Here is a 22,551-nt window from a genome sequence, read left to right on the forward strand (position 1 = left end):
TGCGCTCACATTACTTTGATTGGTGAGTTATGTATCCTATTAAAAATGCAGTCATTAAATGCTTCCTTTTCTGATCTGTACATTATCTAGCATTATTTCTTTAATTAGATACGCATCTTTTTCATGATTAAAAAAACAGCTCAGAATATTAAATTTTCATGTCTTATTTCACATGTCCAGAAGTTTGAGATCGTGGTTCGTACCGGCAACATCACGCAACAGTGATTTAGTGATTAACAGTCATTAACTCCATAATTGACCAAAAATCGAGTTTTACAACTTCAGAATTGATTTTCTTTTCAAAATTGCTTGCTCGCTACACTTTCTCGCTGAGAAGTAAAACCTAAATCAAAATATCTATCTTATCAATAAGAAATAAATTTAAAAAGGCTTTGCTCAACTTAATTTCTACAAAACAAACAACTACTTCACGCAGTTGATAAACTCATTTTTGAAAATACATGTATCTGTTAGCACCAAAAATTCCCATTTTGGTATATAAGTGCCTTTTTGGCTCTGAACCACCCCCCCCCAAAAAAAAAAAAAATATTATATATAATATATTATGTCTAAATCTATCATGAAATTATTATTGTTTTAAATGTACAAGGGTGAAATTCTTTATTCCCTCAGTCCGCTCGCTCACATACATTTTTGCCATGTGTGATGTCTAGCGGCCTAAGCATTGTTAGCTCATTGTTCTGTATATCGTAAGTTTGAAATGCCTTGGCCTTGGCCTTGGCCTTGAGGTTTTCAGGCCTTGGCCTTGGCCTTGGGTTTCCATGCCTTGGCCTCAGCCTTGGGTATTGAAGCCTTGGCCTTGGGTATTAAAGCCTTGGCCTTAGCCTTGGCCTTGGAGGTTTGAGCCTTGACTACAACACTGGTTCAAAGTTTGACCAGACTTGATTCAATTTATCATATATACAATTTAATGAAAAGAGAAATCCATAGATTCAATTCAAAAGGAATAATCGGTATGTGCTCGATATATATACTTCAATTTTAATCAAATATGCATTTTTAGATAGTAAACTCTAAGATTGTCCTCTCGGAATAATTTTCCCTCGTTTTCTATCTTCACCGTTTACATATCTCATAAAATAATCGGATATCCATTTGTTGTCTCGTTTGCTTTGATATATAATATGCATTCTAATACATATAGGCCTAACAGAAAAACAATCGAATATCAAAATGTAGCCTTTGTATAATGTAATATGATTTGCAGCTTGAGGCCCCTTTCATCTGTTATGGAGATTCTTGATTAAAGTATAAACCAAAGGATTTATTCTACAGTCAGCATATCAAAATATAAGATATTTTTCTATATTTTTATATTAGATAGTTGGTAACAATCGATACCTATACCATTCCCTTTAAAGTATACGATGGTCCCGTAACATTTAGGTTAGCGATTGATCGTTTGCTTGGTATTCGTGATTAATTGTACATTGTAGTCAATTCAATCAATCGTAGAGATATTCATCTAAGATGCTTGTTGAGGTTCATGTTACAGGCCCCAGAAGTGCATTTCAAAACATGAGGCCCATTTGCTCTTTTTTTGTCATGTTGAACTAACTATATAACACAAAGGTTAGCGATTAATCGCTAAATGAAATAGCCAATCAGGATCGTCGTTGCAAGCATATTTTGCTCGATAGACTGAATAGGAACCAATCAGGATTGTTCTTTCAAACTTGTATTACGGGGTCCTGATGTCACTGGTTATACATTAAACATAATTTCATCTCATAGCTACGCATAGTCACTAATAGTGATTCATTCATGGCGTCAGGAAACATGTTTTAAAATAATACAAACCTTACCGAAATTATAAAACTATAATTGTAATAATGATAATAATCCACTTTTATATAGTGCTTGATACATCAGAACGACATGTCTAAACGTATATAACCCCAGTCATCGGATTCGTTCAGTCATTCCCGCAAAAACTGCGTGCATATCCTCTACTCCCTGGGGATTATTCCAGTCACTCGCCTGTGAGGCGCACATAGTATTGGACAAGCTACAATGACTTTCACATCCTACCGGGTACCCATTAATAGCAACTGGGTCGAGTGTGGCAAAGTGTAGATATAAGCCAGACAGCGGTGGAATTCGCACACACATCCCTCTGTTTACAAGGCGAGAGTCAGAACCACTACACCACGGCTCCTCCACACTATAATTTTTCATTAATTTACTTTTAAAGTATACTCTTTCCCTTTGGATAAACAGCACTGGAGTCGATCCGTGACGTCATACTCTTCAATTGGGGGATGAAACAATAGGCCACACCCCTTGAACAAATTAAAGATTCACAACACAAATCGACACCCATGATAAACAGAATCGTTCTAAACAAGGTACTTAAAAACTATATACAAGAGAATCTCATAGAATAACCTCTGAGAGAGCAGTAACACGATAGCATGCATTTCTAAAATATAAATCGTGATATTTACAAAAGAAAAAGTCATTTTTACATCAAATTCGAAGTACAATGAAATGTTATTAAATTAAAATAACCATAGATCGACCTGGAGTTGTCCATCTACGTTAAAGGTCTCTTGAATCATCGTAATAGGTTTTTTAAGACGTTTTTAAAGAAAGGCTGTTGTCATTATCCTAAACTCGCAATCGAAAAGAATTCCGCATTTTGGGCTCGTACTAAAAATAAAACTAGTTTTGTTTTATTCTTTTATTTCTATTTTAGCCTGGTCAATATATTTCAATTCATACTTGATTTAAATTCCATTCGGAATATCGAAAAAAGGAGCGGTTTAGTTTTTTGACACCGGTTTGTTTTCGTTATATGCAAATGGGATAAAGATTGCAGAAATGATCTTTAAATTTTGTGGCGGTCCTCATGGTGATTATTGTATGATACACGAGTGCATTAGAACATTATGCCAACCACTGGAATATACGAGTCGAATAACAATGGAACATTTGATGTAAAATTCAAGTTTAATTATAAATTCTGTGCTAATGCTGCAAGTCACATTTCCCCCTACGGCCGCAGTACAGCGAGTCGAAAACGACCGTCTTAAGATTTTTTTTCTACCAGCTACATTATGGTGGTTTGAATAATATTAGATAAAACGGCTGATTTAGACTCGCCGTAAGGCGCCCGTACTGGAATATGACTGCAACATAAACAATTCTTAAGAATGCATCTACATATACCATAATATAAAGATAGTGTAAGTCTGGTAATTTTACTATACATTGTATACATAAATACATTGTGTATATGCAGTATCATGCGAGATCTTCGAGATCTTGTATATAATGATTAAGTTTATATCTGCATGCATCTATTCACAAAATGAATATGTGTCTATTCATATCTCCTTCTGTTCACTAATATACAAAATACCATTATATTGCATTCATTCAAATTCAGAGGGACTTATGACAAATTAAAAGACTGAAAACAATGTTATTCTTGAGATTTCTTGTTTGCATTTTTAAAAGAAAGGAAATCAAAATGTAATTTTTTCAAGACTATTCTGAAACAATACCTATACAAAAAGTTTTTACCAGCAAATATTTCATTTCTCAAATAAATGGTTTTAAGCGGTTGGTACATCTTTCCCTTTTGGAGAAGATTACATAATTAATAATCAAAAATAAAATGGAAGAATCTTCTGGACGGTCAAAAAGAAAGCATCTTATCAGTCCATCATCCACGATAATTTAACTGAATAGCAAATAGCGAATAGGCATGAGTATGATGGTACGAATACTTCGCATGACGTGAAAGCAAAATGGTCTAATACTGTAGAGTGTACTCTTTCTGCTTATGGTACGTTTATACCCCTTATTGCACTGTAAATATATTCATTAGTATGTATCATAGTAATTCTCTTGATCTATTTTTAATTACGTTTGCTGATTACTTTGTTATATTTTCAATAAATGCTTAGTTATATTTCGGGTTTTAAGTTGATAATTTTGCTATCACTCGATAATTACAATGATAAGCACGATATATAGGCCTGTGTTTGTTGCAGACTGAATAGTATATTCAATAATCGGAAAATTGGTGCAAAATGACTTGCATTTTTGCAATTCATTAATTGATTCATTTTATTTCTCACTTGTATGTTGAATTAAATGTTAAAATTTCCACGTTTCATCGAGCTTGTGGCTGCAACACATAGTCTTTTTTTTCAATTAACACATTTTCTACGAATTAAATTGTACCGTATCTCTATCACATTAACTGATTTTATCATTGGATGAAGATATCACATGGTAAGTAAATTTATATCGATGCAAGCCAGAATGATATCGATAACGACAAAAAAATGAGTAAAACGTTTCTGACAAAACTCAATCTAGGCTCTTATTTTTTTCCTTCTTTTTATATTGTTCAAGTCTTTGTCATGTAAAAAAATGTATATGGCCTGAATAATGCCACTCATGCGACATACTTTATTAATTGTTGCTAATTTTATTATGTCTGAAGCGATTTTCATGGTATCCAAAACTTTGTGTTTTGTCTTCCTTTTACTTAGAAGAGCCATAATTTATAAATTGGAGACCAAAGTGGCGTGAAAGCAGAGTGTAGTGTGTTATTATATTATCCCATGATAGAAAGTAACAGTTTGCTACGGCTGTTAACTTACATCTTTGGAAATAATTTAAAATATTATGTTGAAGACAGAACTTTACACTTCAGTAATTTTATTTAAGAAAAAAAACTAATAAACAATTGTCATATTTCTTAGGTTTACAGGTATACTTTTCTTTCATATACCGATCTGGCTATGAGGTAACCTGTGGAATCCTTTATAGCACTTGTCTTTTTTGATGATTTGTGCTCATATCATCACTGTTTGACATATTTACACAATTTTAATGATCAAATTTGAAACCCTACCATATATTGTCTGGTCACTATCTCCTTTTCAAAGCAAGATTTATTGATGGAATATAGGATTTTCCTTTCCTTTACCAAGCTACTCTGTAAAATGGACTTGGTTATTCATGTTTGCATTAATGTTTGCATTAATGTTATTCAGGTATATTACCTGAAAACATGACGACATTGAATTTAATATAAGCCGACAGTTCATGCCTTGTATTGTACGTACACAAATTTATTTTTTCATACTCTCTAATAATTTTCTTGTGTAACGCCCAATACAGCTTAAAATGTTTCAAATATTTTGCTAGATCCACAAATCATATTTCACATTAGCATAAGCAGCGAATATCATGGTTGCCTGTTCAAACATAACTTAAAACTTAAAGTCCCAGGGCATGAAATGTGCGCCTCTGTCTCCATTGTTTGTCATATATACATTTTGCTCTCGGAGAAAGAGATTAAGAATCACTGGGCTGGTTGGGGGATGAAACTGCCAATTGTTGGTCGAAAAGAAATTCCATTTACTTCACATGCATGTAGATTTGGTTCGCATGACGTTTTGTGCGTTCATGGTTTGACCGGCCCAGTGATTTGAAGAAAAAAACAACAACAAGAAAATATAAAATAACTCATTTGTTGTCACATAGCACCAGATCTTGATGGTTGAAAGCATGTGTTCATGTTTTCGACATACCGGTAACCAATTTCACTTTAAATGAAAAATTTGAGTGTAATGCAGGATATGGCCCGGTTGATGCGTCGTATTCCGGGGGCCCGCTTTGTTTAAGTACAGTACATTGACGTGCACCTGGAATGAGCTGTGTCTGTCCTCGCCAGGTCTACCAAGACCAGATTTCCTTTTTTTTTAATAGAAATTTGAATACCTGTTGTACGTCATGTATTCACTATTCCAATCCTTAAATTCTTTCATACTTTTGTTATTGAATAGTGTTCGTTGACTGGGCTCTGACCTGCTCACTTATTTATTTAGTTGTTTTCATTTTTCCAGCTTGTACTAGAATGAATGCATTTTCCAGTTGCTTGAACTCTTAATTGATGTCATGATCATCTCCGTCAATTTCACTGTTGTCAATTAATCCCAGCTTCTGTATATAGCCTGTTTTTATACAAGGAATGTAAACGCCAGTGCGTAATCTTTCTTTCTTTACATTCGATTTTCCAATGTTTATTAGGAGCAGTGTCATTAAGGTTATTTACGTAATACATATGCTTTTCATCGCAAAAAGGGTTTTGTCTTTTTGTTGATCGATATATTAGGATGGCATTAATTTCTTTATCCAGAGATTTCCTCGACCTCAAACGATTTTATTTCTGATGCTGATAATGTAATGAATTATGAAATCTAAATCTTACGATTGCTATCACAAAATCACAATGCCAACAGAGCCTCATTTTATATCTTCACTTTTTCATATCTTTATTGTGTTTACTCCCTATGTTTTTTTCATATTCATGTTACTTGTCGATGTTTTTTACTTTCTCATTTTCCAAGCTGCATATCGATTCTCTACTCCTCTTTCCTCATTTCCTCCCCTCTTTGGTAGTGCCAAAATTATTTTCATATTTCATCCTACACGGTCGATCTACTGTGATCTGTTACTGTTATCCAATACATGGTAGAAAGCCCATATAAGCAGTTACCTTTTCATAACGTAAGTGATGATGATTTTTTTGGATTACATAGCCATATTCATACCGTAAATAGGGATATTTCAGTTAATTCGTATGACAATCTTGTCATGGATAACCTCAATTCCTCATTTGATGAACTTGAGTTTGATTTTGATTTCGATGATCCTGCTTATCGCACCTTTTCCAATTATGTTTCTGTCAATAAGTTTTCTGATATTCTCAAAAATTTAAAAAATAATAGCATCTCTCTTTTCCATGCAAACGTTAGAAGTTTAAATAAACATTTTGACGATCTACTTTCGCTCATAGATAACCAGTCGCAAAATCCTATATCAATAATTGGCTTAACAGAAACTTGGCTCAATAGTGATTCATGCCTCCCATTTCATATTGGTAATTACGAATTCATTCATAAAAATAGACAAAACAGGGTGGGTGGCGGTGTTGCCTTATATCTTTTTAAGACTTTGGATTTCACTGTGCTGGACGAGATTTCGTTATGCAACCATTTATTTGAATCTCTTTTTGTTGAAATTGCTATCCCTGGTAACCGTAATATAATTGTTGGTGTTATTTACAGATGTCCAAATTCAAATGCTCAAGAATTCCTCCTACATTTAAGTGACTTGTTACATAACACTCATCTTAACAACAAAGACGTTTTTGTAATGGGGGATTTCAATATCGACTTGATGAAACATAATTACAATACTGTTGCACAGGATTTTCTAGAATTAATGCTATCCGCCTCATTCTTGCCACTTATATCGAAGCCAACTCGTGTTGCAAACGCGTCTGCCACGTTAATCGATAACATTTTTTCTAATGTCACCTCACATACCGATTCCTACATCGTCCTCTCGGATATTTCCGACCATTTTCCCATTCTAGCTGACTATCCAATTGTTCAAACACTAAACAATGGCAACAGTCGAAGTAAGCGTAAAGTCACTGTAGAAAATTTAGCTCGTCTCGGGATTAGTCTTGAGAATATTGATTGGTCCAATGTCTATTCTAACAATGATGTTGATAGTTCATTTAATTTGTTTTCAGATATAATTACCTCTCAACTAGATCTAAACTAACCTAAGCAAAAAATCAAGTCAAATTATAAAAAAAGACACCTAAACTTCCCTGGATTTCGAAGTCTCTACTCAGGTCAATAAATAGAAAAAATAATCTCTACTACAAATTCAAAATAAAGGGTACTGAACAGTCTAAACAAAAATATACAAACTACAAAAACACATTAACTAGACTTATTCGTTTAGAAAAGAGAAATTATTTTGTTACTCGTTTAAAAAGTTTCAAAAATGATACGCAAAATACCTGGAAAGTAATTAAGCAGGCAATGAATCAAGTAAATAATAATTGTGATGTTACTAAAATAAACCATGAAAATAAGATAACAGAAGACCCCAAAGAAATTGCAAACATTTTTAATGATTATTTTTCTTCAATAGGAAATAATCTTGCTAAAACTATTCCACCAACAAGTAAAAATTTTAAAGACTTTCTTGGTTATCAAAATCCCAATTCCGTTTTCTTTTTACCAACAAATAAACAAGAAATAATAAAGATTGTTTCGGATTTGAAAAATAAAACCAGTTCAGGATATGATGAAATCAACAATGTTATATTTAAATCCATAATACCGTTTATCGTCGATCCTTTGGTCCATATTTTTAATCTTTCACTATCGTGTGGTCAATTTCCCAATGCAATGAGAACTGCGAAGGTCATTCCACTTTTTAAAAAAGGTGATAAGCTTGATGTTGGAAACTATAGACCTATCTCTTTATTATCTTCGTTTTCTAAGTTATTGGAAAAGATTGTATCTACTCGTGTAATTTCGTTTTTTAAAAAGTTTGATATATTTTCTCACTTTCAGTTTGGCTTCCGTGAAAAGCACAGTAACGTACACGCTTTATTGTCGTTTGTTGAGAAAGTCTCTCACTCAATGGATTTATCGTCCCACACTATAGGTATATTCCTGGACTTCTCCAAGGCCCTCGACACCATTAACCATGACATTTTACTTTATAAACTGTCGCACTATGGTGTGCGTGGGAAGGCCTTGGAGTGGTTCAGGAGTTATTTACTGAATAGGAAGCAATATGTATTTTTAAACGAATATGAATCTGAACTACGAAACACCAGTTGCGGTGTACCTCAAGGAAGTTTACTTGGCCCTCTTCTTTTTGTTTTGTACATAAACGACTTCTATAGATCATCAAACTCTCTATCTTTTATATTATTTGCTGATGACACCAATATTTTCTTTTCACATAAAGATCCAAATATTTTAGTTGATACAGTTAATACTGAGTTATTAATTATATCGCTATGGATACGTGCGAACAAACTTTCACTTAATTTACAAAAGACAAATTACATGCTATTTAGCAACTCTTTAGATTGATTACCTTCGGATATAATTCTAAACAACACACCATTAAAGCAGGTTTCTCATACTAAATTTTTGGGGGTCACAGTTGATAGCCATCTTACATGGAAAGTGCATATTAACAATGTATGTAAAATTATATCAAGAAATATTGGTGTTATCAACAGAATGAAATTTCTTTTACCGCAATCCTCATTATTTATACTTTATTCGTCATTGATTTTGCCATACCTGAATTACGGTCTCTTGATTTGGGGGAATACCCATCAAACATTGATAGAAAAGATTTTTATACTGCAAAAGAAGGTTATCCGGATTATTTGCAATGCTCCAATACGCTCTCATACTAATTCTTTATTTCTCGAAAACAAGATTTTGAAAATTAAGGATTTATATTCATTTCAATTAGGTCAATTTATGTATCAATATAATAGCAATAATTTACCCATTGTTTTTCATGACATGTTTCATAAAAATGAGAGCATTCATAAATACCCAACTAGGCAATCAGATGAATTCCATTTACCGCTTTTCAGGACGTTCAAAGCCAAAATTACTTTCATTTATGAAGGCCCAACATTTTGGAATTCCCTTCACAACGATTTAAGAAATTCCCCCTCTCTGTTCACTTTCAAAAGAAAGTTAAAATCTTTCTTACTGAAATCTTATAATCAAGTCTGAAAAATACATCATCACAGATTTTTATCTTTATTCACAGTTCCTTTTCAGTCATGCGCTACTTTGCTTCTTGTCTACACTTTTCTCTCTTTAGGCCTAGTTCATATGCAGTTCTCACATTCATTCCTCATCCCCCCACTTCTTCTCTCCCTCTCTCTTTCATTCATTCGCTTTCTTTCTATATATTTCATTCCTAAGTTTTTTGCGTAATTTTCACATTTGATTATTTGATATTTTCTTTTGATGATGTCTCCTGTTGGCTCTCATGGTTTTTGATTTGATTTGAAAATATAAAATTAATTTCTCGTTTGTCAGATTTTGAGGACCCCACAACATACAAGCCTAGCTTTTTAGTGGGATCCTCCATTTTCATAAATTATAGATCACAATTTCTTTACACATGATTATTTTATATGTAACTGTTTTATAGCATGTCTTTCTCAAGTTGATTGTATGACATTGATATATATTTTTATGATGTTGACTTGTTATGATTGTATTTATTTGATTTATATTTTGTTGAAAATGAAATAAATGAAATGAAAATATCGACACGTGTTAAAGTAGATTTGTAGCAGGATGAAAGCATGTCAGTTTCCATACTACATGGTATGATATAACGTAGATTACAGTGATACCTTCATGAAATATAACTTCTCGCAACAAGCAAAGGCGAGCATGTCTGGAGAGAGGGAAACCAAGTAACACCACCAAGTATCCAATGTCATATTAAGTGCATTGAACTCAACTCTTTCCTTCAGGTTCAGACCATCAAGATCATAGAGCCTGATCACGACGCTACTATTCTTCTCATCAACACTCGCTACATACACCCTGTCCAGCTCATCCACGGCAGCATACAGGTAGACACCCTCTGGAGCTTGTAGAGACTCACCAGCATTCCCATCCCTGTCATAGACCGTCACCACGCTTGGATCATGTGGATTGCCCCAACATGAACTCGTGACGATCAAACCCGTCCTGGTAGTAGATGCCTGACCCGTCCAGTGCTTTGTTTGAACAGTGCGTTTGAGAGTGGATCCTGTCGGGTCATAGATATAGACTAGTTTTCCATAGTTAGTAATAATGATTTCATCAGATGGACTTTTGTTAACGTGTAGAGGATTTATATAGCTTCTCACATGGATTGTTGCTTTCCTACAGCCAAGGCGAGAGTAGATGTGGGCTTCTGTACTACCAGTGGTCACGCATAACACCCCGTCCCGTTGCAACGCCAGATCAAAACATTTCATGTCACTTAAGGGTGTGTTTCTATACTGCTGCTTTCCACCATTTGAATCAATGATATCAATACCTTGTGCATTCCACCCATACCCGATAGCGACAGTGCTATGGGAGTGCCTTGCCATACCGTGCATCCCTTCCCGTAGATCAACACACTGAATGACATCCATCTTGGGATCTGATCCTGAGATACTCCCGAGTTCAAGACGAGTATCATCTGCTGGTTTGAACCTCTTCTCCTGTGCTGTCTTCTTAATAGCTTCCGCAGAAGTGTGATCAGTAACCTCCTTCAGCATGGCATCCAGCTCCTCACAGAGCAAGATATGAGCAGATAGAGTGTCTGTCTCAAGATGACCCAGTCTGTCATTATCTACCAAAGTAATTGAACTACAAATACTCTTGATCCTCTGTCGATCTTTTAACTTCAAGACGTCGAGGTCGTCATCAAAACTATTCTGTAAGGCATGTATTTGGTCGGTGAGATTTCGAAGATTTTCTTCCAGCTCCTTGGCCTTGATGCTGTAGGCTTCCCTGACATCATCTAGTAGTGTCTGCACTGCAGTGTGTACCTCATGACGTTGTATTTCTATGTTTTGAATGTTCTTCTCCAGCTCTGCTTTCTTGTCGGCACAGCGTTGGGCAAGGCCTGTCACCTATATGAATTGAAAGTGTGATAAGTAAAGTTAGTAAACACAGCGAGTTAGATTTGGATCCTTAAATGATAAAACAACAAATTATATACGAAACGAAAGTAAATCACACAGAGTAACAGACAATATTCTGAATAAGCTCGAAAAGAGACCACATATATCCATAAATTGCATGTCACATTGAAACAATAACGATAGTAAGCATCACTGTAATTCACATAAAGAATAAAGAACAACTGGATTAGATGCAACAGTTATAATATTGATGATGGTATTACAAATTATAATCATTATCATTGTGTAATCAACAGCATCCATTATTATCATAATAATGATTATCACTATTTTAGTTTTTTATTAAAAATATTATTATCTTTAGTTATTAGTGGTGGTGGTAGTAGTAGTAGTAGTAGTGGTAGTCATAGGCGGATCCAGGGGGGCCCAAGGGGCCCGCCCCCCCCCCCCCCCCCATTGGCGGAGCAAAAAAAAAGAAAAAAGGGGGAAAGAAAGAAAAAAAGGAAAAAGAAGGTAAAAGAATGAAGAAAAAAGAAGGGGGAACATCAGAGAGGAGGAAGGCGAATGAATAAAATAAGATGAGTGGAAAGAATATTTCATGCCACTGTACAGTATAAAATTTTCGCTCGCGCTTCGCGCTCGCATTGCCTTTTAGGGGATTAATATATTTTGCTCAATATGGAACTTAAATATCAAATTTTGTAGTCAATATACAAAACATATTTCAGCTCGGATATTCAAACTTTAATTATTTTATTTCATTTACAGATTGATTTTTAAAAAGTGCTCTGCAAGAATTTGTTTTATCTTCTGAATATTAACATTTTCTGCTCGCGCTGCGCGCTCGCAAAATTTGATTTGTCAGGTACCTATTATTTTCCTGCATTCCATAAAGTTTTCAAATATCCCTATTCAGGTCAAATTGCCAAAACGTAATAGCTAGCGCTGCACGCTCGCATGTTGATTGGTGATTTGATTTGTGTATCTCAATATTAATTATATAACAAACTACTAAAAATCCCCATTTCATGACAGTTTATCAAAAATATGATGACATAATGTTCTTAGAATGTCCCTGTCCTATGTCAAAACTCAAAGTAATAATAATGAAACATATCAGATCTTTTTTTAACTGTGATTTATATCCACCTCATATTTTTCCTACAAAGTGCTTGAAATACAGAGCTTAATTTGACCTTTTTTCAGATTGGAATATCAAATATTTTAAGCTCGAGGTTCGCGCTCGCTTTATTGATTTTCATGATGAAAAAGGGTATTTAGAATGCCCAGATTCTAGGTCGAAATCTGAAACACGCGCAAGCATGTTTATTCAGATACGCAGCTTGTTCTCTCTTTCAATCATTATGAGCCTATATATCCAGTGTCAGATCAGAATATCAAAAATTTTCTGCTCACCCTTTGCGCTCGCATTATTAATGTAGGATGATATCAAGTTATACCCATTTTTTCATGATTTACAAAACATGAAGAGAGTGTCACGTTTTTAAGTTTGAAATCAAATTTTTCTTTCCGCTTGTTCTTCGCGCTCACATCGATTGTTTGGTTACAATACTTATACCATTCATGATTACAAAAAATGCATAAAACCTTATTTTTTTAGGCCGGAACGTCAAAAAATTTCAGCTCGCGCTTCGCGCTCGCATTATATAATCATTGAAATATGTATATGGCTAACTGCAAATTGTCTTTAACAGGTCCCTCTTCGAGAAGGCCAGAACGCATTATAAAAATATCTGCTCGCTTTTCGCGTTCGCAGTAATTATCTAGTTACATACGCATCTTCTTCAAGTTTACAAACACTGCCCAAAATGTTCAAATGAATTTTCAGGACAAAATACATGAAATTTCAAAATTGTTAACTCGCACTTCGCGCTCACACTATTTTAATAGGGCTTATGAAATTATTACATAAGAATAAAGCTAAGAAATTACTGTTAGGACATGTGCGTTTTGCCCCCCCAAAAAAAAAAAAAAAATCACGATCACGAAAAAGAGAGAATAGGAAAGGGAAAAGGGTGAAATATACATGTAATATTACTTCTTATCAATTTTACGCGATACGCCATTTCGAGCCCCCTCAAATTTTTTGGCTCATTACGCCACTGCATGGGACAACCCTTTCAAAGAAACAATCAACTTTGAGCGACCGTTCGGGGAAAATATAGGTGAAAAAAAAATCGGGCTCCCCCCCATTGGCAGAGGCTGGAACCGCCCCTGGTGGTAGTAGTAGTAGTAGAAGTAGAAGTAGTACTACTACTACTAGTAGTAGTAGTAGAAGTAGAAGTAGTATTACTACTACTACTACTAGTAGTAGTAGTAGTAGTAGTAGTAGTAGTAGTAGTAGTAGTAGTAGTAGTAGTAGTAGTAGTAGTAGTAGTAGTAGTAGTAGTAGTAGTAGTAGTAGTAGAAGTAGTAGTAGTACTAGTAGTAGTAGTAGTAGTAGTAGTAGTAGTAGTAGTAGTAGTAGTAGTAGTAGTAGTAGTAGTAGTAGTAGTAGTAGTAGAAGTAGTAGTAGTAGTAGTAGTAGTAGTAGTAGTAGTAGTAGTAGTAGTAGTAGTAGCAGCAGCAGTAGTAGTAGTAGTAGTAGTAGTAGTAAGTAGTAGTAGTAGTAGTAGTAGTAGTAGTAGCACTAGTAGTAATAGTCCAATTATTTTCATTATTATCGTCCTCACAATCATAATCATTATCAAAAACTATAATTGCTCTTTATTCTTCTCGATATCAAAGATCACCCTCAATATTTGATATCAGTGTATAACCATACATACCAAATCTACCTTTTTACGCAGTAAAAATACTGTTTGAAATTTATATGCAAGCTGTTAAAACTCACAGAACTAATTTAAATAATTTAATCTCTTAAACCGCAAAGTTTGAGTTTAAACATTTAATTCTCAATCTAACTTTCAATAGAAAATAGCCTTGCATAAAATGTGTGTATAAAATGTTGTTTATTTTTCTATACAATGATGTTCAACCCGACATGTAGTTGTTTAATAGAATACGCAAGTGCTTAAAAAATGTTAATAAGCACAGTTTGAATTTGATATTTGATTCTCAAAAAATAATAAGCAAGGATGTTTAAACTTCTAAACAGCTACTGTAAGGTTCAAATAGTAAACAGCGATATGTATTTTTAAACAGTTTTTACTGTGATAATTATGAATAAATTTACCTTCCGTCGCAACTCCTGCTCAAAGTTAACCTGGTTCTTGATTTTGTGATTTTGATGATCAACGAGTACGCACTTGTGACAGACGTGGACCTTACAATCCTCACAAAACATATCCTTGTTCTCTGGTTTGTGGATGGAACACTTCTCGAATAAATGACCAATGCTGACCTTCCCTTCGATCACATCATCCATGGATACAATCTCATGACCTTCGAAGACGACTGTAAGATGTTGATGACAATGTAAGCACTCATCACACATGTAATAATTACATGTTCTGCAGAATGATACAGCGTCTTTCAGAGACTTGCAAGCGGTGCATTTCTGGCACATCTCAAGGACAGCATTCATCCCTCCACACTTGGCATGGTAATCGTCTACGCATCCGTTGATGGAGACATTGAGGCGGAGATCATCGACACGGTTGGCAGACAACTTGGTGATCTCCCTGCAGAGAGGACAGACCATGTGATCAAGGTCCTGGTGGGTTAGATCGTATTTCTTGAGGCATCGCCTACAAAATGTGTGTCCACATGAAGTTAAGATTGTCGCCTCGACAAATATATCAAGGCATAATGGACATATCAGGTTTGGTGAAGAGCTTGATGTTTTCTCAGCCATCGCTAAATTAATTTACAAACACGAGATCTAAATTCCAACGAATATGAAACATATATGTCTATCAATACTAATGTATAATGAAACGTCAAGTTCGTGTTACAACGCAATGGTTCAGCTTCATACTATTGTTGTACTTCAATACAAATTCAACTACAAGTCAAACACACCCACTTTCAACAATAGAACTGGGTATTTCCAGCTACCTTTGAACTTGACTGCGCGTTATGTATTTATTCGTTGATAGAGGGAGTGTCATTATCAAATTAAGCATTTTTGTTTTCATCATGTTTATGTGCAAAATCCCACAATGGGTGATTTTACATGTTTTATCTTTCGAATATTGTATGCAGGCAACTCCCGAGGCAACTCTATTTCTCTATTAAAGGAAACCAAAACCCAAGAAGAGAAGCAATCTTATTGGAAAGAGTAAAATGAGAGAAACAATTAAAAAAAGTTTCATCAAATCGGTTATGAAATAACTAAGTTATGGACGATTAAAAAGTCTTGTTGTACTTACTATGTGGATCCTCAAATTGGCAAACGTGCTTCAAAATGGCTGATTTTGTGGACAACTCTCCATTTGTTTTGTACACATATTTTCAGATTTTCCCTGTATTTTACATATTTCACATTATCTCCTCCTGACCTTGACATATATGGTGTGGATTATATTTTCCCATGTCATATGTTGTGCTCAGGAGGCAAGATGCAATTTGAAAGATAATGAAGAAAATCTGAAAATTCGTGTCCAAAACAAAATTAATGGAGAGTTGTCCACAAAATCAGCCATTTTGAAGCACGTTTGCCAAATTGAGGATGCTCATAGACAGTACAACAAGAGTTTTCAAACACCCATACCTTGCTTATTTCATAACCGATTTTGATGAAACTTATTTTTTAAATTGTTCCTCTCATTTTACTCTTTCCAATAAGATTACTTCTCTTCTTGGGTTTTGGTTTCCTTTAATAAGACGTTTTATGAGGTTACATGACCCTAATTTCGAAATTTTCTTTATTAAAAGACGGTATTCTGTGTAACTCAATTATTAATATGTAAAAAAGAAAATGAATCAATTTTCCATGATTTTTTTTCTTATCATGCACAAATCGCAGAATGGATTATTTGTGTTTTAATCATCTCTATTTCTCTATCAAGAATTTTTTTTTAGGTTACCTAACTTATTTTTTCTATCATTTAGAGATCTGATTATGTAAAAAAAAGAAAAGATTTTCTTCCATAATTTTTGTCTCTATGTGTAAGATTCCCAGCATAGATTATTTGATATTTTCAAAATTGTATGCATCTCTGTTTCTCTATCAAAAAGTGATTCTGTGAGGTAACCTAACTTAAATGGTCCATTTTTAAGAGATCTTATTTGGTAGTAAGATCAAAAATCTTTAATGCATCTGAGTCTATATGTTGATATTGTTTTGTGACATTGTGGTTTTATGCTCTTTATTTAATTGCTTGAGTAAAAGAAAATCAGTCAGTAATGTTTTAATGTGATTCTATTTGAAAAAAAATAGTATCTTTCTCTTATCTCTGATTCTCTCTAAGGTTTCATCTCATGTACTCCTGATCTACTCTTCTCATATTCTCTCCCACACCCCCTCACCCCCTCCCCCTTCTCCCCTCCCTTCTCCCCCTCCCCCCCCCACCCTCTCTACCTTTTTATTTCTTTCTGTGTTCATTTTTTCTTTGTGTATTTTTCCTTTTTTTCATTCTGTTTTCTTAAAGTAAGGGTGTTTTCTCAATGTTTATTGTTTTCTCTCATTGTTGTTCCTTTTTTCCGTTTTAAAGTTGGTCTAGGTTTCTTCTTTTTTGTTTTTGTTTGTTTCTTTGTTTGTTTGTTTTTTGGGGGGCGGGGTACTTTCTTTGTACGTTATCCAAGCTTTGTTTATTGTTAATACCTTAGTAATAGTGGCTCCCGTTCCATGTTCTCATATTCTCTCCCAATGATTCCCCTCTCCCTCCCCCACCCTCCCCTCTCTCTCTCTCTCTCACTCTCCCCCTCTCTTTATTTCTTTCTGTGTTTATTTTTCTTTGTTTGTGTATTTTTCTTTTTTTTTCATTCTGTTTTCTTATAGTAAGGGTGTTTTTCTCAATGTTTATTGTTGTCTCTCATTGTTTTTCCTTCCTTCCTTTTAAAGTTTTTCTATGTCCGTTCGGGGGTAGTACTTTCTTTGTATATTATTCTAGCTTTATTTTTTAATACCTTAGTAATAGTGGTTCCCGTTGCTTGTAATCTGTTCCTTCTCAAAAGTTGAACCCCACCACAAATTGCACTTCTTCATGCTGAGTGTTGAATATAGACAACAACACTACAATACGCAGCGAGCCCAGAGAAACAAACTTTATTGAATTTGAAAGTTTATCAAATTAATTCATTATTAAAGATCTTTAAAAAAATTGCAGGACTTGAACATTCTAAATACATAATCATGTTTATTTTTGGTACACAGCAAAAACTGTGGTGTTAACCGGTGTACATAGAGGACCACATCAGTTATTTTACACCGGTGTTATATTGGCGGTGTTAGTTTTACACCTATAGGTGTTATTACAACACCTATGGTTGTTACATTTACACCTTTTAGTGTTATGTCCAGTCTCTAGGGTGTTATTTTAACACTTCAGGGTGTGGTCCTCTATTAACACCAATTGGTGTCAGTTTTAACACCACAGTTTTTACAGTGTATGATTCACTGACTTTGGAGCTCCACTGTAACACTGTCAAGATAAATGACAAAGATTCTCATTAACATGGTCAAGGGATGAATAGAATCATTACTAAACTGTTGCTATAGTAGGCCCTATCAGTATCCGAGTTATTATGATTTATTGTCAATTATCTTAAAACGATTCCATGATGAAAAAAAAAGACTTAAATCACCAAGAACCTATTACGCACATAGTGTACCAAAAGTAATGCCACCGTTTAAGAAGATAGAATAGCGCCATCATACACAGTTTTGAAACCAGTCTTACTTTCTTAATAATCATTTCGAAAACCGATATTATTGTTTTGATGTTTCTTTCCGACTCTTCTTTTCAATTTTATTTTTTTAATTTCTTACTTCTTTTCTTTGATTCTTTCTCCCTTTCGTTCACCCCTCCCCCCCTCCTTTCTCTTTCTCCACATTCTTTTTCTTTCCTTTCTTCCCTAGGTGTTTTTAATTTCTAAATCAAAGTGTCTACCTAGATTTTTTTCCTTAACTTCAATATTTATTCAAGTTTGATGATTTGTTTCATAAAGGTTATTTTATGAAAATCCATAATTTATTGTTCGAAATAGACATGCAATGAAATACTCCGAAAATTTGCTTTGCCCAATTGATCGTGGGCCCCGCAGCCGCTGTGCAGCGCCAGATCGACGAGGCTCTATTTAATCGTTGAACGCCAAACACGGTAGCAGCAACCCCCATCTTTTAACGTCTTTTGGTCTGACGCGGTTTGAACCCCCGACCTCCCGGTTGTGAGACGGACGCTCTACCAACTGACTACCAACTACCAACACACTGGTCGCATGTCAGTTGAGATAAATTTGCTGTTTGGAATATACATGTAAATAGATCAATGAAAACATTATAATCTTATTTTATTTTCATTATGATCATCGCGTCCCAAAGCAATTTATATCTCAATTATCCTTCTTCACATCTATCTCTCACCACCATACGTATTAACGATGGTTATTCCGTTATAACTTATCATCACTGTCATCTTTACAACCATCTTCATCACCACCATGCCACCACTATCTTCATCATCATCATCGTCGTCGTCATCCTCAACACTACCACCACCACCATCTTCAAAACTACTGTCATCATCATCATCGCTACCATCTTCACCACCACTATTATTATCATTATCACCATTAATACCACCACGACCAAAACTACCTTCATAATGATAGTAATGATAACCATCGTCATCACAACCACCACCCCTATCCTCATCACCACCACCATAATCATCATCACCACCACCACCATCATCATCATAGTCACCGTCGTTACCATGACCACCACCCTATCACCACCACGGCTACCATCATTTGAATAATCTTCATCACCACCACCACCACCATCATCATCATCTATCATCGTAATCTTTACGAACATCATCATCACTATCATCGTCGTCATCATCAACGTAATCATTATCACCATCACCACCATCATCATCTATCATCACCATCATTACCATCATCACCACCACCATCACCATCATCATCATTACCATCACAATCACCATCATCATTACCATCAATATTACCACAATTATCATCGTCATCATCATTACCATCATTACCCCATCATCATCGCCATCATCATCATCGCCACCACCACCATCACCACCATCATCATCATCATCATCATATCGTCTATCGTAATCATTACCATCACATTCGTCGCCATGACGCTTATATCACATACCCGGGTGCCGGAAGCCGTCATTAGCAAATTTAACACAAAACGTATTATAAATTATGTATACAAAATAAATTATTTAACAAGTTAAAGTACTGCCGGGTTTTATGAAAATAACCAACAAAAACAAAATCCAAATAATATTAGGTAGCAATGACATGGATATTAGCAAATTATGTGTTATATGTTATATGTACGTGGAGAGACTTAGGATGCTTGAAAGTAAAATATGATATTATACTTATGTATTTGTATATATGGCGTATTAATGTTTAGGTATATTATGTACGTGTATGTATATTATATGCATTTATATATCTCGCATCTAACATTTCATCCAATGGAATTTTTCTTCTGTTTTTTTTTTCTTTGTATTTTTTGTTGTTGAATACCTCGTTGTTACTATGCTGTTTATGTTGTATTATTTTTTTCGTATGTTTCTTTGTTTTTTATGATGATCCTTAATTGTCAGGATTTTTTATCAATAAACTTTTGAATTGTATTCGAGATGCGTCCTTCCTCAACTTTTTTTTTGTTTCTTTACTAGAAACTCTCAGAATTCATGTTTGTGTCTCGGTGATTATCTATTAAAACTATTCTACCAGAATCTGGTAGTGTTAACTTTATATACATGTATAAGAGGGAGGAGGTTTACCGAAATTAGTGATAAAATAAATCATCTGCATATTCCCCTCTCTTCTCGGTCCCTCTCTCTCAGTAACTACCCCCCCCCCCATTCTTAGTAATAGTGGTTCCCGTTGCTTGTAATCTGTTCCTTCTCAAAAGTTATTGAACCCCACCACAAAATGCAGGCACTTCTTCATGCTGAGTGTTGAATATAGACAACAACACTACAATACGCAGCGAGCCCAGAGAAACAAACTTTATTGAATTTGAAAGTTTATCAAATCAATTCATTATTAGATATCTAAAAAAAAGTTGGCAGGACTTGAACATTCTAAATACATAATCATGTTTATTTTTGGTAGGATTCACTGACTTTGGAGCTCCACTGTAACACTGTCAAGATAAATGACAAAGATTCTCATTAACATGGTCAAGAGATGAATAGAATCACTACTAAACTGTTGCTATAGTAGGCCCTATCAGTATCCGAGTAATTATGAATTATTGTCAATTATCTTACTTAACACGATTCCATGTTGAAAAAATAAAACTTAAATCACCAAGAACATATTACGCACATAGCGTACCCGAAGCAATAGCACCGTTTAAGAAGTTGGAATAGCGCCATCATACACAGTTTTGAAACCAGTCTTACTTTCTTAATAATCATTTCGAAAAACCGATATTATTGTTTTGAAGTTTCTTTCCTGTTCCTCTTTGCTACTCTATTTTTTAATTTCTTATTTTTTTTCTTTCTATCCATCATTGTTTCTTTCTTTAATTATTTCTCCCTTTCTTTCAGCCCCCCCCCCTCCTCCCCCTCCCCCTCTCTCTCCCATTCTCTTTCCTTTCTCACAGAGCGTTCGTGCATGGCCCATTTTGATAATTATTTCGTAATCAGTGTCCACCTAAAGTTCTTCCTTATCTTAAATAATATTTTTTTTAATAAAGATTATGTCATGAACATGTCAGTCGAGATAAATTTGCTGTTCTAAATATAGATCAAGGAAAACCTAATCTTATTTCATTTTCATCGCGTGCGTTCAAAAGCAATTTATATCTCAATTATCATCTTTAACATCTATCTCTGCTTATCACCACCATACGTATTAACGATGGTTATTCCGTTATAACTATTATCATCACCGTCATCATCATCATTACCATCATCATCGTTATCTTTACCATCTTTACTACCATCTTCATTACCACCATGTCACCATTATCTTCATCATCATCATTGTCGTCGTCATCATCCTCAACACTACCACCACCACCATCTTCAAAACTACTGTCATCATCATTATCACTATCATCTTCACCACCACTATTATCGTTATCATCATCAATAACACCACCACGAAAATCACTATACATTCATAATGATAGTAATAATAAGAACAACCTTCGTCATCACAACCACCACCCCTATCATCACCACCACCACCACCACTACCGCCACCATTGTCATCAATGTAGTCATCATCGCCATCATCTCCACCACGACTACCATCATTTGAATAATCTTCATCACCATCATCATCTATCATAGTAATCATCTTTATCTTCATCACTATCATCACCATCATCATCATATATCGTCATAATCATTGCCATCATTATTATCATCATCATCATTACCATCATCATCATCACCACCACCACCATCATCATTACCATCAACATCATCACATCATCTATCATAATCATTACCATCACATTCCCGTGTGCCGTAAGCCGTCATTAGCAAATTTAACGCAAATGTATTCGAGATGACACCCCCCCCCCTTCCTCAACCTGTTTTTTTAATAGAAACTCTTGGAATTGATGTTGGTGTCTCGGTGATTATCTGTTAAAATTATTCTACCAGAATTTGGTAATGTTAAATATACATGTATAAGTTTGGGTTTTTAACCGAAATTAGTGATGAACAGTTCTTGGTTTTTAAGTAAATCATCTTCTCACTCCCTTTCTCTCACCGACTACCCCCCCCTCGTTCTATTTAGTTAGTATTTAACATGTTCAAAGTTTGACCAGACTTGATTCAATTTATCATATTTACAATTTAATGAAAAGAGAAATCCATAGATTCAATTCAAAAGGAATAATCGGTATGTGCTCTATATACTTCAATTCTAAT

At 34.7% G+C, this 22,551-nt stretch overlaps 1 protein-coding gene across 1 annotated transcript; it reads right to left on the reverse strand.

Moving 5' to 3' along the window:
* Positions 1-9,865: 9,865 nt before the first annotated feature.
* On the reverse strand, positions 9,866-15,347 carry LOC121427985 (E3 ubiquitin-protein ligase TRIM36-like). Its single transcript, XM_041624564.1, has 2 exons — positions 14,727-15,347; positions 9,866-11,518 (listed from the first exon to the last, which is right to left on the reverse strand). The coding sequence occupies exons 1-2, from the start codon at positions 15,345-15,347 to the stop codon at positions 10,247-10,249; spliced, it is 1,893 nt and encodes a 630-aa protein (XP_041480498.1). The 3' UTR covers positions 9,866-10,246.
* Positions 15,348-22,551: the final 7,204 nt, after the last annotated feature.

The sequence above is a fragment of the Lytechinus variegatus genome, chromosome 14 (genome assembly GCF_018143015.1).
Source record: "Lytechinus variegatus isolate NC3 chromosome 14, Lvar_3.0, whole genome shotgun sequence".
In the NCBI taxonomy this organism is placed as follows: domain Eukaryota; kingdom Metazoa; phylum Echinodermata; class Echinoidea; order Temnopleuroida; family Toxopneustidae; genus Lytechinus; species Lytechinus variegatus.

Excerpts from the sequence above, each read along its gene's own strand:
- LOC121427985 (XM_041624564.1), bottom strand. The coding sequence starts at position 15,347 with ATGGCTGAGAAAACATCAAGCTCTTCACCAAACCTGATATGTCCATTA. Across the intron at positions 11,519-14,726 it reads AGCAGGAGTTGCGACGGAAG|GTGACAGGCCTTGCCCAACG; the intron begins GTAAATTTATTC and ends CAATTCATATAG.